Genomic DNA, 13,454 nt, shown 5'->3' with positions numbered 1-13,454 from the left:
TGACTCATCTACTGTGAGAGCAGGGAAGCACACTCAGGTCTTAGGCAAAAGCAAATGCTTAACTGACTTTGAAGGGTAGGAAAGGAGGATTCTAGAGTCAACTTTTAAGAATGTTTAAGGGAGACAAAATTAAACAGTCTCCTGTGTCCCACCTCAGGCCCCAGCCTTGGGATCTAGTAGGTGTCCTTTTCCAAACCCTTTACCCTCACAAAGAAAAAACTTGGAAAAAGACTGATTTAAGACACTTCCGTAAGAAGATTTTTCTTGATAATCCTAGTCAGAAGTTATTACGGTACTTTATGAGAATCTTCATGACTCATAAGATTCTTTTGACATTCAGAGTTTGATGCTGTAAACAATTATTGGAAGAATGGGTAATCCTTTTGGGATGAGAGTTAAGACCAGGAGCAGAATATCCTCTTTGAGCTGAAATGTGAGTGGGTCTTATTTCCTCTAGCCCCTCACTGCATCCTTCAGCTCCTCATGCATCCTTCATCTCCTCACTGCATCCTTCAGCTCCTCATTTCATCTTTCTGCTCCTCACTGCATCCTTCAGCTCCTCAGCGATTCCCCTAGATCCTCACTGTATCTCTCAGTCCCTCACAGTGTCCTTCAGTCCCTCGATGATTCCTTCAGCCCCTTAGTAATTTCTTTGGCTCCTTCCTCACTGTGTCCTTTACCTTCTCATTGCTTCCTTCAGTGCCTCACTATTTCTCTGTTAGCTCCTCACTGAATCCTTCAGCCCCTCAATGATTCCTTTGGCCTCCTCACTGCTTCCTTCATGACCTCTCTGTAATCTTTCACCCCCTCACTGCATTTGCTGTTCCTTTTAGCACATTAACCTGGAGGGAGATGAACATTTTGGTAACAAAAATAGTGAAAAATTGAGGTTCTCAGGGAGATTTCAGGAAAGAGGAGTCTTGCTAAAACAGGACTATTTCTAATGCATGGGAAAATCAGACAAGGAACAACAGACAGGCTACTGGTAGACCTGAAAAGCTGTGGTGGGGGAAAGGTTCATTTGGAAGACTGAAGCTGTTTAATGTTGGGGTAGGGGCAGTGTCAACCTGTAGCTGCTTTTTCACTATGAAATCTTAACTTACATTTCCTTGATCTCCAGTGTTTGAGTGTTAATGCAGAGTAGATCTTGTGGCCGAAAGGCTGCAGCTGGCCGTGAAAGCTAATGGCTAACTGACATCATTATTACATCCTAACCACTTGGCTATGATATAGACATGCACAGTCAGCCTTTCATAGCCTCACGTTCTGCATTGTTGGTTTCAGCCGAGGGTAGATTGAAATACTAGACAAAAGTATCTGTTTGGAACAGATTCTGACTTCTCTCATCACCACTCACTCCCTAAGCTGTAGGCAACATTTACATTTGCATAAGCATTAGAAATTAAAGTCATCTAGAGAGGATTTGAAGAGTTTGAGGATGTGTGAAGGTTAGATGTAAATTCTGTACCATTTTATAGAAAAGAGTCATAGATACACAGAGGATGCTGACTTTTTATGATTTATTTTATTTGATGTGTATTGAGTACCTGCCTACATACATGTATGCATGTGTACTGTGTTCATGCCTGGTGTCTCAGAGACAGGAAGAAAGTTCTGATTTCCTAGAACTGGAGCTACAGATGGTTGTGAGCCACAGTGAGGACGCTGGGAACTGAACCTGAGTCCTGGAAGAGCAACACGTGCTCTTATCTGGCCTCTAGCCTGTCTGCCTATCTGTTTTCTATCTGTCTGTTTTGAGACAGGCTCTTAGGTAGTCCAGGCTATCCCTGACTTACCAATTCTTCAGCTCTCACCTTCCAAGTGCTGGAATTACAGACATCTATCACTGGATATCCCTGGGAACAACCTTATTGAATGAACACATTAATGAATTTATTTCTGAATGGAAACGGTAGATAAGGTTTTCTCTTTGAGAAGGGAACAGACTTTGGAGGTTGATGTGAAAGATTGCTGAGTCAAGACTAGTAAAGTCTTGGTATGGGCTTGACCAAATGTCCAGTCGTGGCTCAGGGACAAAGACCTTAAGCTGTTTGTTGACAGCCTGTGAGGAGAGAACTGAAGTGCTGAGCCTTGAAGTGAGAAGATCCCTTTGGTTATCACTACCTGGCTTCTAGATACCAAATCAAGCTCCCCATCCTAGGTGGCAAGTGGGCAGCAGTAGTCTGTTCAAATGCCGTCCCACCTAGGTATCTGCAGACACACTGTGGCATAGCATTTCTCTGAGTTGACTCAGTTGTGTTGGATTAAACTGTATTTCAGGTTCTCAGTAATTCTGTAGCTCTCCGGCACATCCTCGTTTTATACAGCCTTGCTGGGGCTGAAGAAGACAGTCACAGAAGTCTTATCTCTTCCCTCATGAGACGCCTTGAAAGCCAGTCACCATCTTGAAAGAAGGATGATGACTTGGTCTAAGGTTGGTGCTGCAGTTGCTGCCTTGAGCTTGGCTGCCCGCAGGGAGAATGCCTCTGTGGAGCAATGACACTGCCAAGTCAAGAACAGAAATTGTTGGACTTGACGGTGGTGAAGAGGAGATACATATTCAACAGAAACTATGCTTTAAATTTATCTATTTATTTTGTGTGTACAGCATATAGGTGTGTGTGTGTGTGTGTGTGTGTTTGTGTGTATGTGTGTATGCATACATTTGGAGGCCAGAGGTCACCTTGGGTGTTGTTCCTCAGCTGCTTCCGACCCTTTTGTGTAATGTCTCTATCTTAGAGCTCAGTGATTAGATTAGGCTAGCTGGCCAGTGAGCCCAAAGGATCCACCCACCTATTCTTCAATAGTACATGGATGGGGATTCCAAATGGTTTTTTTTTTTTTCCTTTCCCTTTAATGTGGGTTTTGGGTATTGAACTCAGTCTTCATGCTTGTAGGGCAAGCACTTCACCAACCTTGCTATCTTTCTGGCCCTAGAAACTGTATTTTAATTTTATCTATCAGTCTATCCATCATCCATCCATCCATCTATCTATCTCTCATCTATCTATCTATTGGCTTTTTTTGAGCCATCAGCCTTGCCTTCACAAGGAAAACAGTCAATGCAGTCTATGAGTTAAGGGTACTTGTAAGCCTCTAGTGTGGGGGCTGTGAATTAAACTTGGTCTATAAGAATGCTAAATCCTCCTAACTGCTGAGGAAGTTCCTAGCTGCCTACTGTATTTTTAAGCTATGATGTCTGGTTGCTTCCTTCTGACTATATCCAACATAGGATATCCTAAAGTTAGAATACTTTTATCACATGGTGAGTTCACTGGGATATAGCTTTGCTGGTTGTAAATGGAGGAGTGTGTATTTGATCAGGGGCTGTGGGAAGGGCCTGGCCTGACAGTGTCTTGGGGAAACACACAGTGAGCACTTGGCCCGGGGCTAGGAATCTTGTCATGTCTGAGTTCAGATAACTTGATGGCTTTTGGTAGGAGGCCTGGCTGATGTAACTCCACAGAAGCACTGTCTGTTGACAGGCTGGGGACCATCTGTTTACCTCAGTTGTCCTTTTGGTTTTTCAAGACAGGAGGAGTGGGGAAGAATCTAATTGTCATTTCAAGAGCAATCAGGGGGTTCTGCGATGCTGCAGTAGTCGATGGCAGTATCTAAAGGGGACGGCTTGAACAGATAACGGCTTAGACAGTTGGTTAATTCATTCACTAACATTTCATTAAGTCTCTGCTCTTCAACAAGCACCGTTCTAAGCAATGTGGGTTTACTTGTGTCAGTTTAGATAGGAAGTACAATGACAACAATGAGCATACATCTACACATGTTGTATACGTATGTAACCAAATGAGGATGACGCCAAAGAGTAATGCTGAGATGAATGCGTATGATAGAAAGAGGTTGGATGTTCCAGGAACGCATCTTTAAGGAGTCACAGTTAGCTAAGAAGATTGGAAGGAATTATTGAGGAGGAAGAGCACTCTAGCCCATGCAGAGGGTAATGATCCTCCTCAGATGCCTCGGGAGACATCCAGGAGCAGAAAGAAAGCCATTGGGATAGGCATCGTAAGGGAAGGGGAGGGTGTTGGTGGCTAGGGTCAGGGCCGTTGCATCACCCCAGTCTGTGCTGCTGTGCCCCTGCCAGGACTAACACTGTGTGTTTCTATCTACAGACGACTTTGCGGAGGAAGAGGAGGTGCAGTCCTTCGGTTACAAGAGGTTTGGTGAGTCGTGGCCAAGCTCGTTCTTTCCCGTCACTCAGCCTAGGTCACAGCAACAGAATCTTAGTGGCAGGAATGTAGTGAGACTTTGACACAAGTGAACATTTGGTCCTTTGAAGTCCAGTTGTGGTTCAGAATGGAGCTTCTCTGTGACAGGTGGATGATTGTACAACTCTGAGGGTTTGTGGGACAAGAGCTGCAGGCAAGCCAAGGGAAGCGATGCGTGTGCTGAGTACAGACCACAGACAGCTCAGCTGCAATACCTTGGGAAGGGGGGTCTGTAGCCGGGAAGGAACAGAACACTCAGGAAGTTCCTCCGATGCCAGTCACAAGCCTGTGTCTTCCCTATTTCCAGGCCTTATGCTCGTAAATTATATTAGATAAATAAGAGGGAGACTTTTTCCAGGAGCCCAACTGAGTAAGAGCACTGTGGAAGTGTGGGTAATGGCCCCTCAAAGGTATTGGCAACTGTAGCGCTAGAACCTGATTGTTACATGGCAAAAAAGACAAGCCATCATTGAAGAATGTGGGATTATTCTGGGTTACTTACTCACTGGATCCCCAACTACCACAAAGTGTCCTTATGAAATGAAGGCACGGGGAAACTTGATGCCAAACATGCTTATCCCACTGACTGAAGCACGATCGGAAGGGTCCTCAGGTCAAGGAATTCTGGTAGCTTCTAGATGCTTATGAAAACAAGGGAATGGATTCTTCCTCTGGAACTCCCAGAGGGAGAACAGTCTATCAGACCCTTTTATATAAGGCAGCTGAAGCTGACTTCAGACTTTGGCCCTCCAAGACAGTAAGGGGAGAAATAAATTGTGTTTAAATCTCCCTGTTTGTGGGGACCTTTTACAGCAGCCACTCACTGTGTCTTTCCGCTGCTGCACTGTGATCTCTGTTCCTGCTATAGAGCTTGAGGGTCACTATGTGCCTCAAGCCAGGTCCAGCCACCCATTCTTAATAAGCCAGGGTCAAACTGAAAGTAGAAAGCAGAGAAAGATCTCTTCAGTGCAGCCACATTAGGGACAAAGACATGCAGAGAATCCCTAACTCCCCTAAGCCCTCCTTTAGTGTCCTGAAGTGCGACCATACTTAAATAGAAAGCCAAGGTTATATGCGTCTAAGCAGCCCCAGCCAAAACATGGTCCCACCCGCCACTGACCCATCACGCTTTGGGCTTCTGTCTCATCCTGTTAGGGGTCTGGCAAGTTATTAGAGCCATGTGAAATCTCTTTCCTTTCCTCTGGCAGGTGTCCTTTCCTTCTTCCAGTATGAGGGTTCTGGAAAAATTTCCATATATTTGGGCTTAATGATTTTAATAATCTGATCGACTGAGAGAGCTTTAGAATATCTTCATTTCTGCCAGGCCAGTTAAAGTCCCTCACTTTCTATTTTAGTACTTCCATCTTGGGGTGGACGGTGTCTTTTTGGCAACAGGATATAATAAACAGAACACAGGTAGAAACCAGGGTCAGAACAGATATAGTTAGTGCCGGGTGCCCATGCGTAAGAACCCATTTTCACGGCCTCTTCACTCTTAGTTTTGGGAGGGCTGACACAGGCAACTCCATCTTGTTGGCATGATACAGAATTTTGCCATGAAGCTTAGGCTGTCCTCAAGTTTAAAATCCTCCTGCTTCTTCAACCCAAGTGCTAAGTTTTCACAAAGAACACTGTCCCCAGCTCGACTTCAAAGGGGAGAAATGTGTGGTGTGTGCCGTGAGCTGTTCAGCAGCCACAGGGAGCTAACACTCCACCCTCCACCTACCTGGCTACAGTACTTGAACTATGCTCTGACCCAGCATCTCAGGCTTTCCAGTGTGGCTGAGAAACATCAGTAAAGCATTGCTGCTCCAACCCACAGTAAAAGGCAATGGAGAACAACTTGTTTTTGTGCCTTGGTCATAAGAAATAGAGACGCTTGGGTGGGGTGTGTGTATTTCTGAATATAAAGAGACTAACTCTACTTCCTATTACTTGAAGCATTCTGGCTGAACTTTGATGAAAGTTAACAGCCCCCAGCTGCTGTTGTAGCGTTTTTTTTTTTTTTTTTTTCCTGTCTGGAACCAACATACTTCTATGTTTCTTTCTGGGAAAAGAACTGGGGCTTTAATATGGGAATGCAGCCACAGGAGGCCCATAATTCTCCATCCATGTCCTGGCAGAACAGCCTGGGCCCTGGCCTGCCACCCCTCCACACAGCAGCAGGTTTCTGGATCCATACTGTGTGTTGTTCTGATTTCCCTGGGGGGAGACACTAGGAAGGAGAGTAGTAGAACTGAAGATGAAACCAAGAATTACAAAGGACCACAAAACACATGGACCAGAAAACACTGGAAAATAAATATTGTGATGGCTGTGTATATTTTGGAAATCAGTAGACATGTGAAGAAGTGAAAGAGGTTTTGGGAAGGTCTCCTGTAGCCCAGGCTGGCCTTAAACTTGCTTTATAGCTGAGTGCATATTTGATCTTCCTGCCTCGACCTCCCAAGTACTGGTGTGTGCCAATGTGCCTGGCTGAGAAAACATTTCTTTAAAAAAAGTGACCCAAGTTGGGTGTGGTGGTGCATGCCTGTAATTCTAACAGTTGCTGAGGTGAGGCAGGCAGATCACAAGTTCATGGCCTGGACATGTGAGACCTTAGTGAGACCTTAGAAAGGTATAGGGACATAGTTGAGTATTAGAACCCTTGGCTAGCAGCATGAAGACCTGGCTCCATGCCCCAGTACTACTAAAGAAATACATTAAATACACAAAAACTGAGGCAGAATTAAAAACATGACACAGAAAACATCTGTTAATTTATGACCGCATTCTAGTTAGGTGGGGAGGGAGCTGGTACAAAAATAAAAAATAGCACATTTTGAAAAGGATTTTAGTTTATGGGGTTAAATTAGACATGGGAATTGCCAACTGGTGACTCAGGGTCTTCTCATGTAATGAACTGAGAAATATCCAGAGAACACAAACAGAGAGGAGGGAGAGAATGAATGGTACCAGGCAGTGCGGACAGAAAATTAGGCTGAGGCTGAGCTGAGAAACCCTGGAGTTCCTGAGCCTGGCTCCGTGGCACTGGCCTGTTATCCCACCACTTAGAAGGTGGAGGCAGGAGGACCAAGAGTTCAAGGTCATCCTCAGCTACATATTGACTTTTAGGCCAGCTCTATAAGACCCTATCTTAAAACAAACAAACAAACAAACAAAAGAGGGAAAAAAAAGATGATCCCGCTTTTGGGAGGCTTTGGATTGTTTCAAAGAAAACCGCCTTCTTGCACAGGGCTAGAGTAGAAATCTGCCTTTAATTGCACAGATACAGAAGATGAGACATGGGTAGATTTGGTCCTTAGTCAAGTGAATTAACTGGATCTGGGGTTAGAAGATTCTGAGTTTTCTAACTGTTAGGCTAGTATCTTGGGATCGGATCTTACATTAGATTGAGGTGACCTCTCAACTTCCGTGCCTGAGAACAGCACCCTGAAGCTCAGGAATCCTAATGTGGGTCTAGCCTCTCTCTCTAAGCCCACTGATGAGAACTGGGGACTTTTTACAGGTTGTAGAACTTCTTAAGAAGGTAAATAGGTTTTCAGTCCAGTCCCTGAATGCAGCAGAGCCATAGACCTGTTTCTTTAGGTGTGAGTAAGCTTGAATAGTCCCTTTGCAGTCAGTTGATAGTAGTCTAAAAGGTAGAAAATGTCTGTCTACCAGGCTGGCTGCTGGGCCTTGCCCCTGGTGTCCGCATTACTGGAAGACACTTATGAGCCTCAGCATTCTACCTGTGTCCCATAAGCTGTTGACACCAGCAAGGAAGAGTAAGTACCACACAGTTTATCTATCAAAGGGCAGCTGAGAGGGGCCCCGGGTAGGCGCCGAGTAGGCACTGTGCTGTATTTCACCCTAGTGATATTCAGGGTTGGCATTTTTGTACAGCCATTTCAGAATGTCAGAGTGTGAATCCTCATTCCTAAGCAGTCGGGATGGTGTGACTATGCCCCCAAACATGGCTGTTGTGTTGGCTTTTATTTTTGCAAAAGGAAACTGGATACCATTGAGAGTTTTGTTATTGTCTAATATTAGAGATGCCTTACTTATATAAAAACAACTTGAATTTGAGATGAGCCAGGAGTTCATTATTCTCAAAACAAAGGGGCCATTGTTGGAGCAAAACATTTCTGAGTAGGCTTTTCCAAAGTTATTCATTCATGGTTATCCAGAAACATTTGCTGATAATATTTGTATCATAATACTAACCATTTTCCAGATTCAACAGATTATAGTATGCAAAAATGTCTGATCTTTGGTCTAGTATATATTGTATTAATTTTTTGGTTGCAGGCGTTCCTTGTTTTTTTAGAGACTTCTTTAGTCTTCACCAGGTCTGTTTTCCTTTAGGCTTTCTGTATGTCAAACCCCATTCTGAAAGTTCTGAAAGGTGTCTAAAAATGAGACAGAGTGAAGCCTGACAACTTTGCAACTGATTTGTTACACAACAAAAAAAAACTTCAACAAGAGGAATCTTTGAAGAGTTAATTAAGTGAGAGTTCTCAGGTTTTAATAAGGCTTTGTGGGTCAGCATCTCTTGGCCTTAGTCTGCAGAGCTAATTGAGATGTAACTATGGTTACAGCTTGACAGAGGGTCTTTTCTGAGACATGAGGTGCCAGCCCATTGTGTGTGTGTGTGTGTGTATGTGTGTAGAGTCTCATTGTGTAGCCCAGGTTTACCTCAAGCTTGTGGCTCTTCCTGCTTTTATTTCTTATTTGCTGGGATTACAGAAATAAATTGTTGCCACTGGTCCTCTCTATTTATGCTATTTACTCTAATGAGACCTTTCTATTTATTCCCCAGTCTTTCTTTCTGTCTGTCTCTCACATTCTTTCTTTCTTTTTGTTTTTTGTTTTTGTTTTCTAGCTTTTCCAGTTAGGGTTTCTTTGTGTAGCTTTGGCTGTCCTGGATCTAGCTATGTAAACCAGGCTGGCCTCAAACTCACGGAAATCGGACTGCCTCTGCCTCCTTAATGCTGGGATTAAAGGCGTGTGTCACCACCGCCCAGCTCTCTACTTTCTTTAAATAAAATCGTCTGTGAAAAGGCTGGTGATATAACTCAGTGGTGGAGAACTTGCCTCATCAGTGTTTGCCAAGTCCTAGGGTTCTGTCCCTAGCATCATAAAACAGTAATTAAGAAACAAAGAAAGCTTTCCCATGGCTCTGGGACCCCTTATGTCACCCTGGATATCAGAGATGCTCCCCATCACACCTCCCACCCCCGGCCTGCTTGCCACCTGCCTGTTGGGGGAGATCAGGAGATCAAATTAGTCAAAAATCAGTCTCATTGATTTCTTGCGGTGGGTTCTTCTTGTTATTTTTGGATGGTGGCCTGGTTTGGTAATACATGTCCACATTGGAATGATGAAGGGACGTAAGCTATGTGGTTCAGCCTATGAAGAGTGAGGGCAGATTTCAGGGTTTATAGTGAGTAACTATGTGCAGCTGGAAACATTTGCTGTTTGTGTTTAACAAACCAACCAAACTTGGACAAAAATTGCTTTGGGGGGGAGGTGTAGGGAGGAATGTTATTAATGAGTATGAAAAAATGAAAAATCACAAAAATAAAATGAAAGGGAACTAGAGGGCTTGGTAAATATAGAATGAAAATAGTCCAAAGGAACCCCTAAAAAAACTCAGGGGTTACAGGCTGACAGTCTAAAAGAGGGGTGCAGTTGAAGGCAGCATGAAGAATGTCCTTGAATCATTATCATTATCTACAACTGCATGTGTCTCTTACAACTATAGTTTCAAAATAAGCCTGGCTTTTTCTTTCCTTTGAAAAATAATTATGAGCTAGGCAGTGGTGGTGCATACCCTTAAATCCTAGCACTTAGGAGGCAGAAGTAGGCAGAACTTTAGGCATTTGTGGCCAGCCTGGTCTACAGAGCGAGTTCTAGGACAGCTAGAGCTACACAGAGAAACTGTCTCAAAACAAACAAAACAAAATTAAAAAAAAAAAGAAAAAGATTTATGGATTGAACTATTGTTATTACTAACCCTTTTCTTATGAGTGCTGAGGCCTTACTGTATTGCCCAGGCTAACCTTTGAACTCCTAGGTCTAAGAGACCTCTCAGGCTTTTGGTGTGGCCAGGACTAAAGGTGAGTGCCATCCACCACACTCTTCTCAGCGAGAATCCCACAGTTGGAAGCCACTTGAGAAGTAGGGGCTGACTAGAACCAAGCCCTGATCTGAACGCCCTCCTCACTTTCCTCGTCACCAGCCCCTCCTCTGAGGCCATCCTCCAAAGGCATAAACTTCAACTTTGAGCTGCTTTTAGATAAGGGGTTTACAGAAATGAAATGTTTGTTTCGTCTCTTTGTTTTGGGATAGTCTTGCTATGGGCGTCGAACTCATGATCCTGCTTTCCCAGCCTCCACAGGGCTGGAGTTAGAGGCGTGTCACGACATCTGGCTTCAGAACTGAAAAAGCATAGAGCAGGGGCTGGAAACGCGGCTCCGCAGTTAAGAGTGTGGCCGAAGACCAGGGCTTGGATCCCAGCACCCATACAGCGGCTCCCAGCCAGGGATCTGTCACCCTCTTCTGGCCTTTCTGAGCTCTGCATGCATATGGTATGTAGGCATACATGTATGCATGCTCCAAACACTGTTACAGAAAATAAAATAAATATTACTTTAAAAATAAATAAATAAAAGCATAGAGGACCACTTAGACTTCTGGGAGATCACCACAAATATGTGCTTGGCTACACACCTGAAAAGAAATATTAACTGTGAGCCCTTGCTGAGTTTCCACTTTCACTGCAAAAAGTCTCTCTCTGTCTGTGTGTCTGGGAGTGTGTGTCTGGATGTATTTCTGGGGACTGACCAAAGCCCTCTCATCAGCCATGCTTGCAGTCCAATGCAGAGAGCTCCTTTAGGTTTTGCCAGGAGAACACTGAACTGTCTTTGTAAAGTTGCTCAGAATGAACACTTGGGTGTCTCGTCTTTGGCTGCTTGGGCTGTTTCTCCTCATTTGGGATTCTTCCTAGAAGCTTGGATTCCTTTTTAATTTGCAGAGGGTGCTGTGTGCCGTGTGCCCTCCTACCCCACCCCCTTCCTTGGGAAGACTGACCCTAGGAGTGTTTAGCTGGGCAGTGATGGGAATGTCAGGAATCCCAGTCCGTCCTCACTTCCTGTGGGGAGCATTTAAATGAACCCAGCATGAAGCTGTCCTTTGAGCTGCACCTTTCCCAAACATCTCCGGGTAAAAAAGGGACAACATATGGAGTAAGGCCAGCCCTGGGAGATAAGTAAAGGGAGAGTTGGTGCCCTCGGAGGGAGGGCTGCTTTGAAATGTTCAAAGCCTTTTGCAGCACTTAGTGGGAGGGGCCGTTGATTCATGTTTCTGATTTTATAAGAATTTGGTGTTAGATGGCATGTGGAGAGATGGATGCCAAACAGGTTTCCAGGCTGAATTTTCTTAGAAGGGAATGGCTCATCTGGGCCCTTTCGCTTTCAGGCAGGCAGATGAGTTCCCTAAAACTCAAGGGGAGTTTTCTGACCATTGCCTTTTTTCAAATAATTTAAGGAGATTTCATCATTTTTGTGCCATTAGTGGTTTTCACAGCCTCATTTGCCAATAGGATGTACCCCAATATTACCACTTCCCTCCTGCAGAAGATTCATTGATCAGGCTAGATCCCTGCCTAGCCTTTTCTTTTACAAGTAAATGCTGGTCAATGCATTTCCATGTGATTAATACGTAAATTTTCTTCTTTTCCCTATATTTTGCCTATTTTAAAAACCATTTTCATATGAAAGAAAGGGTCACATAGCCTTTCCTGAATATATTTTTTGTTTTGTTTTGTTTTTGTTTTTGTTTTTTGAGACAGGGTTTCTCTGTACTTAGAACCCTGGCTATCCTGGGCTCTCTTTGTAGACCAGGCTGGCCTCTTCTGTTAGTACCACCCTCCCATCCTGTTCCCTCTCTGCCCCCATCTTTTCTTCTGAGAAAAGGGGAGACCCCCCCCCCCCCCCGGCCGACCAGAGCATGTGGAACAGCATCAGGACTAAGCACATCCTCTTCCCCTGAGGGCCACAAGGCAGTGCTGCTAGGGGAAAGTGATCCAAAAGCAGGCAGCAGACTCCATGTCAGCGGCAGCCCCCACTCTTAATTGCTAGGGGCCCCTCACGAAGACTGAGCTGCCCATCAGCTACATAGGTAGGTGCAGGGGACCTAGGTCTAGTCCACACAAGCTTTTTGGGTGGTGGTTCTGTGAGCCCCCAGGATCCTCAGTTAGTTGACTCTGTTGGTCTTCTTGTGGAGTTCTTGTCCCCTCTGAGTCCCTCTATCATTCCCCCAACTCCTGCAGCAGACTCCCCGAGCTCCCCCTAATGTTTGGCTGTGGATCTCTGCATCTGTTTTCATCTGCTGCTTAGTGGAGCCTCTCAGAGGACAGTTATGCTAACAGAGTATCCTTAATAGAATCAGGGGTTGGCTGTCTCCCATGGGTGGATCTCAAGCTGGGCCAGTCTTGTCTCCATCTTTGTCTTTGAAAGCCTTATAGGCAGGGTAAATTTTGGGTGGAAGTACATGTGGGTGGGTTGGTGTCCCCCTCCCTTCACTGGAAGTCCTGCCTGGCCGTAGGGGATGGCCACATCAAGTCTCCATATCCCACGCTGCTGGGAGTCTCAGCTAGAGCCCCCCCCATATCCTCCCAGGAGCCTACCCTGTCACTAGTCTTCAGCTTGTCCCAGAGATTTACCCACCCCCATCGGTTTCCTTCTCTCTCCCATCCCTCTCACCTCCCAACCCAGCCCCCCCCCCCCCGCATCTGATCTGCACCCTCGTTTCCCTTCCAGTCCCCTCTCCCACCCAGTTCTCTCTTTTCATTCACTTCTGATATCCATTTTAGTTCCCCTTCTGAGGGAGATTCAAGCATCCTCTCTTCGGCCCTCCTTGTTACTTAGCTTCTTTGGGTCTAAGGATTGTAGAATGGTTATCCTGTACTATATGGCTAATATCTACTTATAAGTGAGTACATACCATGTGTGTCTTTCTGAGTCTGGTTTACCTCACTTGGGGTAATATTTATTAGTTCCATTCATTTTCCTGCAAATTTCATGATGTCCTTGCTTTTAATAGTGGAGTAGAATTCCATTGTGTAAATTCCATTCTTTGGTTAGGGAACATGTAGGTTGTTTCCAGTTTCTGGCTATTACAAATAAACCTGCTATGAACATAGTTGAGCAAATGTCCTTGTGGTATGGTAGAGCATCTTTTGGG

General features: G+C 44.8%; 1 protein-coding gene across 1 annotated transcript in view; it reads left to right on the top strand.

Annotated features, from left to right (window-relative positions):
- The window catches only part of Colec12 (collectin subfamily member 12), a 160,795-nt gene that overhangs the window by 12,879 nt on the left and 134,462 nt on the right, over window positions 1-13,454 (top strand). Inside the window, exon 2 of the mRNA XM_021659651.2 lies at window positions 4,131-4,181. Coding sequence (XP_021515326.1) covers window positions 4,131-4,181 — 51 coding nt within the window. The remainder of the gene's footprint in view (window positions 1-4,130; window positions 4,182-13,454) is intronic.

This window comes from Meriones unguiculatus, chromosome 2, assembly GCF_030254825.1.
Source record: "Meriones unguiculatus strain TT.TT164.6M chromosome 2, Bangor_MerUng_6.1, whole genome shotgun sequence".
In the NCBI taxonomy this organism is placed as follows: domain Eukaryota; kingdom Metazoa; phylum Chordata; class Mammalia; order Rodentia; family Muridae; genus Meriones; species Meriones unguiculatus.
Note: the sequence above shows the minus strand (reverse complement) of the source record. Positions and strands in the feature narration are given on the sequence as shown.